Source organism: Opisthorchis viverrini, assembly GCF_000715545.1.
Source record: "Opisthorchis viverrini unplaced genomic scaffold opera_v5_57, whole genome shotgun sequence".
In the NCBI taxonomy this organism is placed as follows: domain Eukaryota; kingdom Metazoa; phylum Platyhelminthes; class Trematoda; order Opisthorchiida; family Opisthorchiidae; genus Opisthorchis; species Opisthorchis viverrini.
Window position 1 is genome coordinate 42,728 of NW_008751714.1, and position 20,078 is coordinate 62,805.

Sequence of the window (20,078 nt, forward strand, 5' to 3'; positions counted from 1 at the left end):
ATCTTGTCCTGTATACAGCTTGACTCTTATCATGCTATCGTGCGGCCCGACTTTCACTTCGCTTTCGTAGGCATTACGCGTGCTAAAGCAGAGCAGTTCCATTCACCAGCTCCCACAAGCTTCAGTAGCTGAAGGGTATCGAGCTTACCTGATTAGAGAGCTACTGGAGGTGAACAGTGATGCAGATGAAAATTGCTTGCAGGTTAAACGGAAGCGGGTTAAAGAGGCTATGCTCTCAGCTTTCAGAATAACCTGTCCAAGCCATCTGACTGAACCAAATGAACACTGAATTTAGTCGAGATCAGCAGATCTCATTGCTCCAGAAAAGCCATGCAGATCCCTCAAACAGCGGATAATCAGCAGCTTGAAAAATGACAAGACGCTGGTGGTTTTCGAAGGCTCAGGAGATGAAAACTTTCGCTTCAGACATCAGCCAGGCCCTGTTTCAAGTGATTCGGTTAACGGGTCAAAAGAAGGCACGTCTCAGTGAGACAATATGCGAAAAAGACGGAACAGCAGTCCACTCCCCCAGTCGTAGTCTTGGGTGATGGGCTGAGCACGTGGACTTTGCTATTGATGTGCTGCTTGAAATTTCCCTGCCCACCTCCGAAACCTTGGGAGTGGAAATGCTCGCGGGACGTTCCCTCGCAGACCTTGAGTATGCGGACTATTATGTTCTCCTTGGTTCAGATCCTTCAAACCATTTTAAGCAACCTAAATAACTCTGCCGCACGGTTTGGTATGCATTTCACACCAGCAAAGCGTAAAGTGTTGCTACAAGGTTGGGTAGAATCAAACCCAAACCCCATGTTTGCGGATGAGCCAATCGATGTGGCAGATAAATTGGTTTACCTCGGCAGCTGTATAATTTCAGGTGGGCTGGCCTGAGATGAGATTATCTCTCGAATTGGGAAAGCTAGTGCAGCTTTTGCCAACCTCTAACACCTATATTGCCGATGTGACGTGAGTTCTTCTGTTAAGAGGAGAGTTTACACTGCGTCGGTGCAATCCATACTGCTTTGTGGATCAGAGACGTGGCCTCTAGGCGCAGAGGACAGTGTTCCACCATCGGTGTTTCCAACCTTTGATCAGGTATGGTGGGAACATCGGATTACGAATGCTGAGGTACGCCGGATGGTCTTAGAGAGAAAGAACGTTCCCGCGATAGATGAATTACTCACGCTTCATTGGTTACTTTGATTAGGACATGTACTCCGCATGTCAGAAGACCGTCTGCCTCGCAGAGCTTATTTTGTCCAGCCCTGAGCTGAGTGGAGGTGATCTAGAGGTGGACAGTGTATGGCCTGTAAACGAAGAATGAAAACACTAACCAGTAAACTTAGTCGGGTCGACAACTGCCTTCTCCCCAGGTCTTAACGCACCAATAGTTAATGATACTGACAGAAATGGTCCAATCACGCAGTCAGTGGCGCTCACGCATCAACTGTATCCCATTCAAGCTAGAACCATTGTGCCTGTGGCACAATTTATCGCTGATAAATTGAAATCGAATCGGACTGTGGTTCGACCTGTCGCTTTTTACAGTCTACTACCGTCCAACAGTGCTGTGCAAAGGACGCACGTTGAGTGAAATAATATCAAACTCTCGATCTGACACCTATCTTTGTCCGTGGTCCGTCTTGTAGCTTCACGTACCATCTAGCTTACTTACACGTTGCGTCGAAAAAAAGAACTGGTTGGTCTTCGTGTTCCGCGGTAACCCTTTTCGACTAGTTGACCAGAACAAATCCTAGTTGTTTACGCGATATTGATCAGTTTCCACAACTTCTCGTTCACACACTCACGCGTTCGTGTTTCTCCGAACAGGGCTTTAATTAGGTTCAAGTCTCTCCGTGAAACTATGAAGGTTTAATTGTTATACGAATGTCTCCATAAACAGTGCTTATCGGGTTTCCCCAGTTTGTCGTTCATTTTCGTCCGGTGCTTCTTAAGACAATCGGCTAACTGTTATATTAAAATCCAATGGCAGGTTTGTACTCATTTTTGGGAGCCGTCCACTGAACAGAGGAGACAATAGTGTTGCCCATCAACAACGGCAGTCTGCGACATCTTTAAGATAGGTCATCACTCAGGAGGAGCTTAGAGCTCTCTTCGTAGGATTATTTCTTTTGTAGACATCATTGTACTACACCCGAACCCTCACAGACATGGTTGTTCGATTTTATTTGATTGGTGATTGTTGTCGCTATAAATACACTCAGACGAATTTCTGCGGGTACGAGTGGTCTTGTTGTTAGAGTTCGTGCAGACTGCCTATGTTTGAACAATGAAACCACAAATGCGCAGTCTAATTGGGCATATTTCTTTAGTTACCGTTCCACATTGAGTAAGTATTCTCTCTCTCTCATGATTCAGGCTATAATCTGTTACAGTTGTAGCTGCCCACAGGGCAACTATGCGTCGTTGTGCGACAATTTTTGCATTCGACATTGGGACAATGAAATAAATAAAAACACGGGTATCTAACTAGGTATGTAGCTAGAGCGGAATAAAAAACTGCTTACTTCTGCGCAAATTCCTAGTGGGTTATATATCTCGGGTTCTAGCGACTCATTGTTTCTCCCACATCTACGGAACTGAATAGCTTCAGACCTGGGCGCGTTTCATTTGTGTGTATCGCGTACCGCCCTAAATCCCAACCCACTTTATCATTCACCTGACGTTGCCTCACTGCGCACATCCTGGTGCTTACTATCTCACCCAGATACGTGACATTCACCTTATCATTTTTAAGGACATAAGAATCGGTCACGTAACTCTGGTTTGATCTCTAGCTGTCATCTATATGTGGGTACAATGTGTTTCGCTTATTCAATGTAGTTAGTGCTGCTTTCTTAGTCACTTGCTTCATCAATTACGCATTTGCAGGAATACTGATATAACAACAGTAAATCATATGCCACTCCTCGTTCAGTAGATGATTCTATGGGTTACTTATCCAAATTTCGGTTTATGGTGGAAACATCTAAGGCGCTTCTGACTCCTTTTCCTATTAGTGGTCCTCGGATAATCAAAACGGGAACACTGCCGACCCTTCACTTTTCATGAGTAAAACTTCAATCCGGAACTAAGTACTGTCGTTGACTGAAATAAGTTATGTGTTGTCTCCTCTAAGCCCACATAAGCGACTATCAGCATACTCTCTCCCGTGTGGCTTGCGTCCGTTCTTCGACCTATCCCCCAAACTCAAGAAGACCATTAATGACTCCGATGTGGAACTGCTTCCTTCAGGATGTTTATAGAACTCACATGTTCTCCTGAAAAAAAAGTCGAAAATGAAGGATCAATGTAACAAGGACTGGACATAAGCACATCTCTTCTGCGAAGAATTTCATTAAGGTCATCATTGTGACTGATTTGTGCACCCAGGCAACCGAACCGTTATGTGCGTGATGTCCCGCATGATTTCACAGAATCTGATAGATTTTCATATCGATCAGGTCATTTTGTCATATTCAGTGACACTAGACAATGGGGTTGACAACTTACGACATGTGGAATGGAAGCACCAGTAAATTTATCATGTGACGCGCTCACTATCCCTGTAGTTGTGCTCCGGAACGACGTGCATGATGTTTTGAACTGTTTACGCTGCCACCTGTCCCCCGGTTACTGGATTGTGTGCCATGGAACTAAAATCTCACTGGAAGGTACATATTGTCAGGTCACATGAAGAACAAGCTGACGCATGGATTACGTACGCTGGATGGGCGTCATAGAGTTCTAGATGCCAGATAGTGAATGGGAAATGGAATGACGGTGTTGTATTCTACATTATCTGACCAGGTAAGTGTGATAATGCGACTCGCCTCATGGCAATTAGTAAAACTTTCCGGTAAGCGAACCACAAAGCTCCTTTAGATGTAACGAGTAGACGCGATTTCATGTAATACGGTAGTCCTTGCTACGAAATTGAGTAAATTTTAAGAATACGTTGATGGTGCTTTTTTGATATGAATGCCATAGACAGCCGAAAAAGGTTGAAAAGCTGAAAAACTGGAATTTTTCGTAGAGCAACTAGACACGAAGAATTATGGAACGGTAAACTCGCTTCTATTGATAGGGTCGTCACAGTTTAGTGATGTGGGAACACTTTACCCCCTGGGGAAATAAATACTTCCCTCTGGAGACATTTTACTCGCTGGCGATCCCAGAGTTGTTTCGATGCATCAGTAAGCGTACGTGTGAGTGGCTACATGCTCTACTTTGTGTAAAGTATCCTGGAAACATGAGTCGGTTCGAGTGGTCTTCCAGATCGACGCTGCCCCTGGATAACAATCTGGCAAGATCCAAACGTATTACTATCCAGTTTTGATCCAGTGCTTGATGCGGTAGACGACAAGACGACCCATGAGTCAAACTCTCAGCCCAACTAATTGGAACCAACTTTCTAACTTTACCTCGATTCCACGGTGCCTAGGTTAGTACAATCGTTGCCATCCAGTCACTTTGGGCGTTACACTGTACCGCGTCAAAGTTGTTTGGCGACTATTTGACACTGGCTTCCTTGAAATCTCGTATTTGATCCTTTGTTTCGCACTCGTGTTCCTCGGGTCGCATACTGCTTTGGTTTTTATATACGGTTTTGTCTCAAGTATGGCTATATAAAGGATCTGCACACGTTACCCCAATAATCGTTACTTGTCCATTAATCTGTCACCTGTCCAGCAAGCAGGCCAGTGTGCATATATGTACCACCTGTTAGATTCGTCAACTTTTCTCAACTGGTGCACTACATATCGGTTTATGCTGTGTTTCTCTGTCTCTGATGGTCTGACTGATAGTAGTCAGACTTCAGTCAGTCATGATTGTGATGCGACTATTTGTGTGCCAAACGGTCCAAGTTTCGTCCATGGCCTGACATTTAAATTACTTGATCCCGGACTCGCCATTCTCAAAGGATCTTGAAAGAAAAATCGAGACATGGACGTATGTTTAAACCACACTGTCTAAACACTTAAGCACTGCATCCACTTACTGTTCGGTCCGGCAATTGGACAGTGTTATCTCGTGATGCGCCGTGAAGTTGTTGTACTACGTTTTTTGTTCCTTTGACTACACCTTATGGTCCGCGAAATTTCCAGCAGGATTTTTCAGATGCTATCTCCCGGTCCCCATGGACGAGAGCTGGTAATCCTCCACGTGTTTTGCCGAGTTAGATATAATTCAACCAGTTTGATAGCTGCTAAGTAGTATTAAATTCAGCTTCCAGCAATTCGGTCGGCTAGTAACTTAACGCCACCCTTCTATCCGTTTTTTGTTTACGATCTTTGACAGTGAGGTGAACTAAGGGTTTATACATTCTTCCCAAGGCCCGTTAAATTATCGCTTTTCAAGGTCTTCACCAAATCTATGCAGGATACGCTTTTTGATTCTCTCACCACCTTCAAAGATAAGGCTCCTGAAGGATAGCACCTTTTACCATCGATCTGGGCTGATCGGTCGACACCACTCTTCGAGATTAGCTCCCTCACTTCATGAAGTCAACTGCTTTGACCTAAACTGCGCTATGCTACCTGGTCGACCGCTCAGCGTATGTTATTTGCATAACGCGTGTTTTCGGTAGTGGAGCTCGATAATCGGATGGAGCGACAAACGATAAATGGTCTTTATCATGTTCCTACCGATTCGAATTATTTTCTCTGTACTCCTTTCACACTTGCTTTTTACGATGCTCATCCAGGTCTGATTTGATAGCGCGAAATTTGCTCTTCCGTGGTTATATAGTAGCACAAGTTATCTACCTTTGTGTAAGTCCACTACACCAATGCACTGCTAGACCTGCATATCAACGGTTTGATCCGTTGAACTGAACATTGCCGGACGAGTGTATCGTTTTGACGGAACATACAACTTATAAGGTTGCTGATATCTCTTCGACAATTCACTGTTAGTTTCGTCCATCATGTGGCTCATTAGGTCCCTCGAGTTCTTTAGTGTGCAAAACGTCGGCGATAAGTCTTATTAACCGCCGCTTCCAAAATGAATCACCCTTGTCCTAACAACATTTTTATATGGATGTCTTCTTTTGAAAGAAGCTTTGATACACACGAATATTCTGGAACCTGCCTCACGGGAGGCTCAGTTTGTTAGAGGAACACAGCCACTTGACAGGTTGAAATTCCTTACCAGTTTCTGTGACTCGCAGTTGTTACTGCACAACCCCGATAATAAATGATCCTTTCTTTGATCGGGGTGTGAATATTACTTAAACAAGTGCGGCGCTGCAGATCAGCCGCTCGTGGCCAAACGGTTTGGTGTTCAAACTGCTAGCTGGTAGTTCGCGGGTTCAGAGCTCTTCAGGTTTATGAGATTCGCACTGCTGATGATTCCCATTGGGGGTGAAACTGCTTTACAGTGCTTCTAAGCCTTTCAGCGTGGGCTGGCTTCGTACACTAATGTCAAACTAACCATGGGCCACTGTGATATAAGTTTCACCATTCATACGGACACCGAGATCTCTAGAATTCAACGAACATAATGATTTTCCTTGATGCTTCTTTTACTCACTTGTATTTCCCCAACTTTTTCTTCCAGACACACGGCCCGCAAGTTAGTCGTCTCGGTTCTACTTGCAGTGCGAAACTGAAACACTTGAACACACTATGTTCGGATCTGATTAACCGGAGCGATAGACATAATCCCATCTTCCGGTTAGCCCGTACTCTGGAGGGAAAACTCGTCCAAGCACAACGTTGGCTTGTTGATCCGCGTGGGCCACAACGGCAGGTCGGTTTGGAAGCTTGTCGATCTTTCGTGCAAGGTGCCAAAAAGCTAATGGATCTTGGACCACATTCTGTAACAGACCAGAATACAAACGGAGACAAGGCTAGAGTCGCTGAGGATGCTTGTTGGGAGGCCTGTGAACACGTGGAAAGGGCTGCCGATAGACTGTACACGATTTCGAGCCAGCCTGAAAGTATGTAATCTAACTTCTTAGCCTTCATTATTAGTTTACGAGCCCTCAGTTAATTAAGTTACTAGACTAGGATTTCGAATATTGCAATCCTTTTTTTGTGTCGTCCCCTACTCTGACTGAAAACGGTGCTTCCTAAAACCACATGCATTTGGTCACTTATTTGATTAACCTCTATTATCAATGTTTCGGCCTTTCAACATATTGGTTTCCAAATCGATATTACTTCATTCTGAACCTATGCATACGCTTATTTTCAGCTCCGGAAACTACTGTTGCTCAGCACGACTTGTCTCTGGCAATCAGCCGTAGTTTAGCACATATCTGGCAAACTCTCCAAAACCACTTGGTTACCCGGGTTGCAGAAACATATACCGATCTTGTTGGTCCACTTAGACAACTCACCGAAACCGCCTGCCCTTCCTCTGGTGATCCTCCAAATGAAAATGTCTACAACGACAAAGCTCAGCTTTTCTCGGTTAGTGAAAATATAGTGATATTCTGTCATGCTAAGCTGACTTTCTCTTGACTCAGAAACCGATGGCGAGTATAATCGATAGTGTGCGATGTTACTTTATTCTCGTTATTCATCCGTCCACTCTGCATGTAGTCAAGATGAGTGTGTCACTGAAAGTGGTCTTGATGCCGGACCAGGTGGAGACACTTTCCGCTCACTGCATCTCTTAGATGTGAACATTATACCAGATAATGCGCATGACGTACGCTCGGCTATTCTGCGGTCAGACGATGAATGAACTCTGCAGGAAAAGAAGGCCGAGCCTAGTTACCTGTGTATTGCGAGTATGACTCCATCGTGGTTTATGTATTGGTGATGCATAGCTGTTTCATGAAAATGAATCGAATTGACTCTTGGTAGCGTGTGATGAGTCCGTGCGCATGTTCGGGAAGCCTGATAGTATCTCAGCCCATTCTTCGGGCTGGAAGTCGTGCGCAGAAATGGGGCCACACGCAGTGAGTCACCCAAAGTTGCACAACAAAGTGGATGTCCAAGCTACTGAGGTTCATTCTTTGATGTTTTTTGGTCGTTCTGCACACTACCAAGCACATCTGATCTGTTTATGCCGTCAGCTCAACTATTGTATGCACTGACAGCTTGATAAAACAACTGCGCAGCTGCTTACTAAAAATTCATATCACGAAATAATTGAAGAACAATTCGAAAATGGAATATTTACGTTTCTGCGTCGATGGGACTAGAGGTCTCCTTTTTTCTACGCTGCGACTTCGTCCTTTAGCAGATACAGGCGTGTCAAAATGTGGATTGCGTATGTATTTATTACATCGGCCACCCCAAAGCAAGCAGATGAACTTAATCAAATTTGGCCTGCTCACCTCGAAAAGTTATGGAAAACTGTAGAGGTCCGAGAAGAGAAGCTGCAATCTTCAATGGGCAGAACGGTCATTCACAGTAGAACAGATGGCTACAACGTTTTAGTGGTAAGGACTAGGTTTGGTGGCGTTTTCGGTACTGCCATCGTCCGCAAAATGGTAGTGAATGGAATAGGTTAGCTTGTCTCGACAAGCAAGTACTGTGTTACTTTGTTCTTCCTTCTAAATCAACAGCAATTTTGTTCCGTGTACTTGAAGATTCATCTATTTACGTAGAAAACATGTATGCATGACCCAGATCAGTTTTATGAAAGTAGTTTTTGGCTAGGGACGACATACTTAGAAGATAGGCTACAATCTTTCACCCACATGCTTGAAGAATGAGTGTAGAAACTGAGACAACTATCTGTTTGCACAAACTGAGGGTTAGTTGTGCAGCTTCCATTGCTAGGTTGTTCTTTGCGGGTAGGATGATCTGATATGGAATCAGGCATCAAAAGAACCTTTTGTATTAAGTTTAAAATAAGTAGTTTAAATAGTTTAAATAGTTTTAAAACCTTTAAAAAATAAACTGTCGGCACACTGTTGTTCCTGTAGATGCTAATGAACTAGCATGGGAATCTCACGCTGTTTAGAACGTATGAAAGCAGTATAAAAACGCCACTGGATTAAAAAAATTGGTGGTTGCGATTACGTTTTTATCATCCTCGTTTGCGTATGCCAGCCCCTGTAGAAAAACCGCTCATGGGTTACGGCGTAAGTGGAATTGGTTGAAGGGTTTCGCTGTCAAAAATATTTTCTTTGTTATCGGTCCACAGACGAGATGCCCCTTAGAAGAAGTCGATCTCGTGACTGAGTTGGCCTCTTCGGAGGTGTGTAGGTATACGTTTAACTGGCATTCAGTTCTGGATTAGGCTTTAGGTAAGTTGATGGACACCCACGCACACTAGCTAATGCAACACACGGTTTGCTCTAAGCTGAATGATCATCAACTTGGAAGTCAGGTACCCGGTGCAAACCCGGGGAAATAAGATTTATTGGTGAGTAGGCGATTCTAAAGCCATAAGCTAGCCACACTGATAGATAACTGTCTATCCAAGTAGGCGCAGCCGAACAGTTGAGACTCGTTGTGCATGCAAAGAAGAAACTGGTGGAATACACCACTCTGGAGGCACATCCTACGCACATATGTAGCTCGCCGGTGCTTACCATTATTCAGTGTGATGTAAACAATGATCGTAACAGAGAATCGTCTGTGGTACCTTTTTAAGCTTTGTGTTCCGGATCAACCAAGATATAAAAGCTGGGCCTTGCCGACACAGATGAGAACAGATGGTAAATAAAAAATGGCAATAATCGTAACGCCTTTTTCGCGCCTAGCCGCTCAGATATCTGAAGGAACCTCGAGGGCTGAGATACCGCCAGATACTGCCTAACAGCAGCGGTTGAGATTGCGAATTTGGGTTCGAACCACCGACATTCCGGTCGGTGGGTTTTCATCGTGACCACTGAGCTATCCCGAGCTCAGATTGGAACAGCAGTTGAACTCAGTGGTGTCCGGTTCGGATAGACGGGGGCTGCATTTCAGAACCCATAATGTACCCGCATGGCTTTCTATAGTTAGCTATGATCCGACTTGATTCTATCCACAAGATGATGATCATTTAGTGCCATTTCTGGCACTCCCATATACTCGGCTGTCTGGTTAACACCAGGAAGCTAAGACTAATCTGTTAAAGTTTACCCACCGATTTTCCCCACTGGGTCGATGTGTGTCCGCTAGTGACCAGCTAATGCGATCAGCACAATCATCATTACAGTCGCTGCTGATGCAGCTTGTTAATTTCTAAAGGTCCAGCAAACTGGACGATACCCTCGCAAGCTTCAGCTATCTGCCTCGAAGTTGGCGATCGTTGAACTCCAGTTCATATAATCTTCCCCCATGCCGTCCTGTTTTGTGCTTTCGTCTTCCGCATCAGCACCTTTGGGCTAAAGTATTAAGATATCGAAGCTTCGGCTTCTGGGATCCCCTTTCTTTGCATCCTGCTAACCATACGGAAGCTGACACTTTCCATTCGGTAAACACATATCCTTCCAATCGTAGACGGTTGAATGTGATTCTAGCCCTCATCCCATCGCGGCGCGCCCATCGGAGGGCCTCCGTTTCCGACACTCGCTTAGGCCTGTGAACGCCAATGATCCATTTCAGACCGCATATTTGAGAACTGCTTGAGTATCGGAGTTGCGCTGTCGTGGGACCACCACCTTGCAGACGTCTAGCTTGGTCTCTGTTCGCAGACCACAGCCTTGTCTCGAGTTTGCCAAAAGCCACACCAGCTTTATTAACACGGATCTCAGTTCATGGTTAACACCCAACCTTGGAGACATTGTGCTTTTGAGGAATCAAAAGTGTGTGCAATAGTCCACAAACCCCATTTCAATTTCCATGCTGGGACTAGTGTTCCGGACTTCACGTGGTTGGCGCATAAGAAAGGCCTTTTTTGCGTTGACGCCCAAGCCAAACGGCACAGCAGCCGCCGCAAGCTTCTCAGTAAGCGCTGCAGTTCACCTTGAACAGACGTTCATCAATCCGATACTCGAACTGTACGACGGCTTCGTCATTCAGGAAAGCCGAATTCACGATGGCCGTTCGGTAGGAACGCCCCTCTGTTTTACGCCAGTGGCGATTTCGTAGTCATTCGAAGTCGATCTGAACCTCCGCTCTCATTCCGAATGAAATTGACGAATTTTCGGTGCATAGCCTAATACTTTTATGTTGATGGAGTGAAAACCTTCATGAAGTCTATGAAGAGGACGTAGATCAGCTGGGGATGCCGTGCAGCAACGATGAGGTCCATTCTGCTGCCATCAGCATGAAATCCACATTGTTCTTCGAGGATTTGTTTCAATCACTTCAGCTGTCCATGGGCTTGCTTACGCTGCTTAGCAGACCGGTGCATATTTACTGGTCAGGTTAAGTCTTGTTTTGCCTTCTACCTTGTAGAGTAACATGATCAAATCGTCTCTAAATTTCAGGCAGACCATGTTTCTCAGTGGGAGAAGTGCATTGTCAAAAGTCGGACCACCATAGCTGTATAGATCTGTTGCAAGTATGTTTTCTTCAACTGCCTTGCCATTCAGCTTGTTTGCCCAGTGCATGTCTTCGGTAGTCACAGAAAGGTCCATGAGCAGTTTCATGCCTCGTTGAGGCAGTTTGTTGGGGTACTTGCACCATGTATTCAGTATTTTTACGCGTGATGTCTGTCTCAGTCCCTTGCCAGCATCTCTGCGAGTTTGGGTTAGCTGGATTCTCCGCCCATGGATAGCTTTCAGGCGATCGTAAAATTCCCTATGCCGCTTCCCAGGTGGTGAATTCTCCAGTCTGCTCAGTTTCTCCATTCATCTTTGCTGAGGTTGAGTTCCCGGGTCCGGTCGGTTCGGTCACTACTTAACTGCTGTTTCCTGAGCTTTATGTTGGGCTCGACAAGAAATTCGGCGAGCGCCTCGTTTTTTCAACTATCAGCTGTTTTATATGCTGTTTTTTAAACTATTTGAGGCGTCTGGGGACCACTTGCCCGATCATTCTGACCCCCGTCGTCATCTGGCTCTTCGATTAGTGCCATGCTTCTGTCAGCTTGCTGGATGGATTAAGGTGCAGAGACCAGTTGATATTAGTTCATCAACCTCGTTTTGGGATCGTTGTGAAGGTTTGCATCCATATGCGCACACGGATGCAGTTGACCTGGTGTGGTTTACGAAGCTGGATCTTAAGCTTCTTCCGGACAAGGTGGTAGTCCGTTCCACAACCGGATCCTTGCAGCACTCATGTGATGCACACTTCCCGAATGCACTGCTGACGAACGATAACGTAATCGAGTAGATAAGAGTGGCTGCTTCGTGTGTTATTGGGACCGTGTGTTGCTGTTCGAGGCGGAACCTCATGTTGGTGGTGATAGCAAGCGTGTGGATAGCATCGTTGGCATTTGTGTTCCGGAGTTGAGTATAACGTTGGAAGGTATACATTTGTCATATACGTAGGTTTGACCTGCGAGTCACAAGCCATGCCAAGTGATTCCGAGTCGAGCATTTTTTGTTGCAATCAGAAGGATGAAACTAACACCATGATCTCATTTTTTTCTTACCATACAGCCGATCCTGTAGAATGTATCTTCCGAATCAGCTTCTCAAAGTCATCTTTGGTCAGCTACTCATGTACCACTTAGGTCCGCAATATCGAATCCAAATCTCTTCAGCTTCATTGCGAGACGATCGATCAGATCAGCATGATCTAACAGTGTTTCGATGTTCCACCGGTCAACAGTTGGTGGTGAAATCTGATCGCCTCCGATTTACGTACAAGGGAAAAGAATTCTTACGGGTTTTTATACTATTCCAAAGTTTCCTATTCTGAAGGAGTGGATGTGACTGCCCAGCCTCAAGGTAGTGCACTTTACGCCGACCGCACTCAGCCTTGGAATTCTTATCAATAGTATGTTTTCCACCGTAGTTGGTTAGCTCGGCTTTGACCACGGTCAGTCCTTTCCTCTCAAGAGGAAGGACCGCGCCTGTTAGATATTAGGTATGTTATTTTGATTGAGGGGCACGCCTTAGGTACTGTTGATTCGTATGCTCCAGAAGAGCGATATCGTCCCAGTATCTGCTCAAACAAGTCAGTATGCATGATATCCCAACCAGGGTCCGTACCAAAACGGTGTTCCTAATCAGGTGATCGCCGAGAGCCATTTGCCACCAGATTACCGAAGCAAAATAGACTGATAGTTTGTTGATACATGTTAGCGACTTTTCTGACGAGATACCAAATATGGACACAAGATAAAGCGTTCTGAAACTGCTTGTGCTGTCCCCGTAGGGTTCACGATGGGCCATGTCAGAAACCCAAACTGGAAACAGCTAAGTAGTGAGGTTGTGTTGTCTGCTCTGTGTAGAGCCAGTGTACGCTTACTCTTATCACTAGTCTGAGGCATCCTGGCAAAACTCATCCGACTGGGGTCGTTCCGGAAGAGCAATGATTGGGACTATGTACACTTCATTTTAATCAACATCGTCTGTCATGCAATGCGTGATGAAAACAACTATCGGAGATAAAGTGGATAAAAAACTGAAGCGGCAATCCATGTCCACCGAAAACACAAGATAAGTAACTGTTTCGTCTCTGATGATTCGGTGGCAAATGTTCCAAAGTTTTTGGTTGCATAAGCAGGCAAGTTGCGTGCGTTCGCATGAGGTTTGGATATTCTTGATGTCAACTTATCCGTCCGTAACCACTGTTGAGAGATCTTTTCCCACAATGGGTACTACAATAGACAATCTCTAGCAGGCCAACCCTCATTTGGGCTTGTATTGGCGTTCAACTGTCTTTTCAGTCCCAGTGTGGTCAGCTTTCGGCCACTGCTGAGTTAGCCGCAGCAGCCAGTTTATCTGACGTGTGGCGTGCAGATGCCCTACGTTGCCTCGCCAGTCAGCTTCCTGAGCTGGGCTCGCAAGTGGTTCTGGCTGGTCGGGCAGTTGTTTTGTCGTGTGCTTCCCGCCTGCCTGGTTCCACTCCACTACCGCACGAACAAGCAACAGTGGACCATTTCGCTTTGATGCGGCAACATTGGACAGACACAGCTGAGCGCATGCGAACACTGGTCGATGAGGCGGTCGATGCCAACGCCTTTATCATGGCCCAGGGTAAGCGTGCCAAATCTTTTCCTCAACCTGATTCGTTAAAGCATTCACTCAGTCTGTCCAACTTTCTTTTCGTTGCACCGAACCATTTTACTATCTAATCTATGTGTATGAGAATTGAGAATTCCTGTTAGTTCTGTCTTTATCTGTTTGATCAACTAACGTGTGCGGTGGTTTTACAGAGTGCTTCGTTTTCTGTTACCGTTTATTGTTTAGCTTAGACCTAATCGTGACGGCGTTTCCAGTTTGTATGTTTTTTTGTGATCTGATGCCGAAGGTGCATCATTTGCTGTCTTGTGGGATAGTTATGACTTTCCTGTTTGCCTTTCCCATGCACTGTGGCACAATTGCTTTGCACAGTTGCCGGGCGACAGGCGACACTTAAAAAAACTAGTGCACTTTCACCACGATTGAACGTTCTCATCTCGTAGGAAAGCATGTTTCAACCACGGATTACCACGGCAAACTTTAGACGAAGTCGGCGTTTACGCTTGCACGAGCTTGGTATTTTCTCCTGAGGCTCAACCGGCTGTTACGGTTCTTACGTTGTCACCCAACTGTATGGTACCGGTTTATGTCGGAATTCGGTTGCACGGGTCTTCAGCATGTCAGTATCCTTTGTCCTTTTCTTAGTAGCTTATGGAGCTTAATTGTAATCCGCATATCCAGCCTTACAGACGGGCCTTAAATAGTAAAACGGCAGTGGGTCGTCGGCAAATTTAAATATCTTCTTTCGAACAGGGTATTCTATGAAAGATCTATTCATCCTCATGTGGTAGTTGCCTTCAAAATATACCACTGCACAACCTCGTTTACGTCACAACATTATTTGGTTTCACTGGTCTCTTTGCAGTTGGTATTGCCCTAACACACAAACGTTTGCTGACAGCTCAAGGCAACCAGTCGCGTTAAGGCAATGGCATGTGAGCAGTTTCGTCAGTCCCACAGTATGCTTCTTACCTGTTTGTGGCTAATTCTTACGAGAAATGAAGGTTGCTGCGCGAAATTCGGGAATCGTATTCACCTTTGTTAGAGCATTGATTCGACATCTATGTAGATTGAAACCCAACTAGTTTATCAGCATGTGGTACCATTGACTTATGAACCAAGAAATATCCGTATAATTGGCATGGAAGTGCCGTAATTTGGACCAGTGTCATCATAGCGTCATATCTAGAATAATTGTCCCATAAACCGATGATTTCAGTCCTCCGGCAGCTAATCTTGTACAAGCCTTGTTGTAGGGCCTATGCGAAGCAAGTATTTACTCCGATTTTGGATAGCTCTGAAAAGCATTCAACGTGAACGAAATACCCAGTATTGGTTGACATGTTTTTGTTAGTAGTGAGAATATTTTGAAGTTCTTTTTGACATATCACCCTGGAAGTTATTTGTAATTCATACTGGAATCTTAGAGGTTCTGTACAGCTGTTTCACAAGCCCACGACCTCTCACTTGTTAATTGAACTTCGCACTATTCGACCACAAGGGTCCGATCATCGGTGCGCTTGATTCGTATCTCGATAAGCTATGGTATCACCCACCCTTTAGTCATCACGCCTTTCATATCACTTCAAAATTTCCTCACAGCCACACAACTTCATAATGTAGGTAATCTGTGCAGAAAGGGAAAACCGCATATTCACATATGCCTTCTGCCTGAAAAGTCGCCACTCAGCGCAACTTTTAATGCATAGTTGAGTTACCTCATTGAGGGGTGTGTGGTGCTACCTCTTGTCAAAGTGCGAATTAGTTACTACTGGTCAACCATCCGTGGCAGAATTGTGCCGGTATTAAACTAACCGCCAGATGATCTCGGGTTCGAATCTCCCTAGAGACTTGTGAGCAGCGCACTGTCGCTGATCCTCAGCAATGTTGAAATGTGTATTCAGTACTTCGTCGCTTTTCAGCATAGATGGACTTCACTCGTAGAATGAAATGTGGTTTGTAAGCCGTTCCTCAATTGTGAATTGTGAGGGATTTTGTCGCCATTCTTCTGTTTTTTTTTTCCAGGAATGTCCGAGCTATCGATTATTTTGCATCGGTAACTTAAGTTGACCTTACTCTTTGTCTAGCATTGCAGATGGTTAGGAAGCTGTCTCGTGTTCAAATCTCTCTGGTACGATAATACTCTCGAAGTTTGTTAGAAACGGATCGTTACGGATGTCTTGGGCTTGGAAATTTACATTTTTTCTTGTTCTCCTAATGTCAATAAAACATTTCAACGATATTCTATTACTTCCCCACACATTTCAATCTCATCTCATCTAAAGATTTTCCATCCTTCCCCAAATTCCAGAGGCATGCATGATGAAAGATGTAGACATGACGGAGAAGAGTATCCAGCAGGCATTTACTACGGGTGTAGTAGAGGCAACGACAAGTCTGGCACGAAGAGCTAACCGAATACTCCAAGTTGCCACTCGGGAAGCTGAGAACAGCGAGGACCCCGTCTATGTTAATCGGGTGAACGAATCGGTGAAACAGCTACGAGCGAGTAAGTTGAGTCCATATCCGTCTTCTCAAAGAATACCGCAGTTCGCATACATTTTTTGCAAGCATGTGCTACTGAAGGTAGTAAAGTAAATGTCTACCGTCCGTTCTGGTGAGAGAGTTTAAGGGACCAAATATCAGCGCGGCGAATACACTTATTTATACATCTCATGCGGCAATCGTATTAGAGCGAATCTCGTTCTTCTTTGTTCGGATGTCCTTTTCAAGTGGATGAAGATCTGCTTCGGCTTTGTTTCGGTTCACCAGTTGCCGCTCTGTTGTCTACACAGTCAGGAGCATTTTGAGATGCATGAAACGTTTTCTATTACGTCCTCCTGGAGGAAACGAATCCTCCAGAACTGAAGTTAAGCACTTTCCGGTTTACCCAGTGGTTAATGTTCTCTTAATGGGAAACGCTACGATGAAACAATCCAATCTTATTTTTGAGTCGTAACTTTAAGTCATCAGGTCAAGAGCTCATCTAATGTACTGATCCACTACACCGGTAAACTCTACTTGATTGGGCTTGACTAAACATAACCGATAGCTTGGCTTTGAAGAAGCAAACAGTGCCGATTGTCTATATGGATCTCAATTTTAAGTCACAGCAACTTCACGTCCCTCTGCTTCCAAGCTTGATCACGTCGTTCAACGACAGCACTCTTCCCTTGTACAGCTACGACGCAGCAAAACGGAAGCATAATGGGTGATGTGATGCCAGACGTGATGTACCTACTTACATGCAGCATCGGTCGAGATGTCAGGGTTGGATCTGAATTACGGACCTCTAGGTTATGTTCGAACTTCTAAGCCTTACTGGTTGTAAAGCGTGTACTGACTGGCCGGATATGGGCGAGATGGCCCAAGTAGTTAGAGAGTGAATTTACTGACCGAAAGGTCCGTCGTTCGAATCCGACCTCCGCCACTCGACTTCCCCTGTCTAGGCTTGGGCAACCTGGCAGTATCCCAGCCCTCGTGCTTCCTTCGGGTGGCATGGCGTCTAGGCACCGGAACAGTGCTGCAGCTGAACGCTTTCGGATATGGACAGAGGTTCTCTCCCTCTACACGAATTCACTATTAGGTATTGTTTTCGGAGATGTCTAAGAATGCAGCCTTTTGTTAGAGTGCTGTGAGCCTATAGGATGTGAGGTATTGTCGTAAAACGCAGCCTACGTGACTACTGGTTGAAACTGCCCGCCTTTCTGAGGTACGACCACCGAACCCTGGTTTGAGCGGCTTAGGGTCCCAGGCACTGACGCTGAATACTTTCTGCACTACAGTGTAAGAAATGAGAGGGTAGACATACCCTCCTTACTCTATGCCAGCAACTAAACGATACCGTTGGTTTGTTTACATCGATACCATCTCGAATGTTGCGATCACACAACCGGTCTAGCCATGACTTCAAGCTATGCTCCGGGGAACCCGAGACCAGAGCGCGGTTCTATGAATAACCTTGGGGTATGAACCATGTACGACACAGAGACATCTGTATTATTACCAGAAACGGAGATGCCCGTGTTAGCCCTGCTGATCTGTCTGGCGGTTAAGTTCTTAAAAAGGTGGCCTGGGACAGGGTTTTGATAACCTGATCACATTGGAAGTTGTGCGGACTTCAGTCGGTTGTTTCCAGCTAACACTCATGATGACACGTGCTAATGTGTCACTCAAATGAGGGTCGCACAGGACACGGATTCGGCTCTAAGCTAGCTGGCCCATATCAGCATCATCGGTGGGAAGCTGCCTGTCTCGGAGGGAAACACATGCTGGCAGTTTTGGAGGCCCGTACCTCAGAACTTACCACAGGCTGCTACCATCACAACAATTGATGTAGCCTCCCTTGAGAAGGCTAAAAACCAACAAGCTGCTCAACTTCCGTAGCCACACAGCTGACAGCTCTTGCGGTGTTGACTTAGTGGACAAACCAAAACATGACTCGATGCCTTTATCAAATATGTTGATTAGCTGGGTCTCCCGCACAGTTACAGCATGAATAAAGGTTTGCTGCAGTACACCAATCAACTGCGCTTCAGATAGTCGTGTTTACGCTGCCCCGATTTGAAACATCTGCATATGGGCAACATTCGTCGTAACATCCAAAAAGCCAAGCCAAATTGCAGGTCCATCTAGATGTCAAGCAATCAAGAGACCGGCATTCAGCAAGCTAGTAGGACTGTTAATTTCAACCGCCAATGGCAGGCCAAAACTCAAACACCCAGGACGTCTGCGCACATCTCACTGATAGCATTACCTCCATTGGTGATGAAACGCATGCATCCCAAATGTCCGGCTCAGTGGACAAATCAGCAATAATCATTACAGCCTGAGCCAACAATATTCTTCTCCATGATAGACTCTACATGTGTTTCGTTGAGGTTGGAGCAACCGGTGATGCACTTTGCTCATCTTCCCTATGGCTCCCTGAACCCTCCACTTTGTGTTTTTATGCTAAATCGACTTGATATGGCTCAGCTTGACCATAAAAATACACTTATCATGGTCCAGTCACAACTGACACCGACCTGTGTTGTGTAACAAAAAATACGTTTTTTAGTCAGAACAACCTTGATGCATCACAGTCCCCGTATTCTACAAGTCAGTTACATCTTGCGTACGGAAAAATTGTGCTCCGTGTACTTTAGTCCAAGATGTCTGTCTAGCTAATCCTCTCAGATCCGCTTAAACGTACCCTTTGTACTTCTACCCGCTTCAACAGCCATCACACCAATGGTCAACGAAGCAAAGGGACTTGTGTTGGAGATAAAAGATCCCCAGATTCACGATCGCTGGAGAGCCGCTAACCGACAGATGCTGGTAGCTGTTGGAATGGTCAAACAGGCCGTTGGTCCTTCTGTCCTCCCAACGACCTACTATCATGAGCATTACCAGTCGACAAACCATACCCCCTCTTCATCACAACACCCCTGTTGTGAGGCGCCAGTCCAAGAAATGCAAAATTTGGTCATTCAAAGTAAGCGGATTTTTTCTCAGATAGATGAATGTAGTTGCACTTTCTTCTGATTCATGTACTAGTTCACGTCACCACACGTTTCATAGGTGTTTTAATGACAGATGGCGAGCAACCATTTGGCTTTAAGTATGTCAGTCATGATGCCCTGAGACTTGGTTGTAAACTCGTTGCTTCCCTTAAAGTGGCCACATCGCACAACAGTGCGTGAATACCAACTTACACTGATAGTGCATGTCGTGGGTCGCTCCAACCAACCACAATTTCCAGATGTAACCCGTATTGTCTATGCTCCCCATTACAGTTCCATTGCCATACTGGCTGAAGGCCGACTCCGCGGCATACGCTGTGTTCCTACCACTGAATGGAGAGGGCAGGACACATGTGCCTAACTTAATTTTGTCAGGCTGTGCCAACCCTTATCCAATAGGATGTGGGTTGAGTTCAGAGCGGAATTACTTTACTGATAGCAGCTATTCTACCTAGATCGAATTAGCCAAACCCTATAGGATTGTGGTTAACCTTGGCTTCACGTCGTCATTTCAACTGAAACAACTACAGCTATGAAATCCTTCCGTTGATATTTGTTCATCCATATCTATAAACAGTCATTCGCTAATCGGTTTACCAAGGGCTTAA

At 45.2% G+C, this 20,078-nt stretch overlaps 1 protein-coding gene across 1 annotated transcript in view; it reads left to right on the forward strand.

Moving 5' to 3' along the window:
- T265_03834 (hypothetical protein) overlaps positions 1–20,078 on the forward strand; it is a gene marked incomplete at both ends in the record, with an annotated part of 75,777 nt that overhangs the window by 11,398 nt on the left and 44,301 nt on the right. Inside the window, 5 exons of the mRNA XM_009168415.1 lie at positions 6,559–6,940; positions 7,198–7,415; positions 13,672–13,981; positions 16,278–16,475; positions 19,188–19,442. Of these exons, the coding sequence (XP_009166679.1) occupies positions 6,559–6,940; positions 7,198–7,415; positions 13,672–13,981; positions 16,278–16,475; positions 19,188–19,442 (1,363 nt within the window). The remainder of the gene's footprint in view (positions 1–6,558; positions 6,941–7,197; positions 7,416–13,671; positions 13,982–16,277; positions 16,476–19,187; positions 19,443–20,078) is intronic.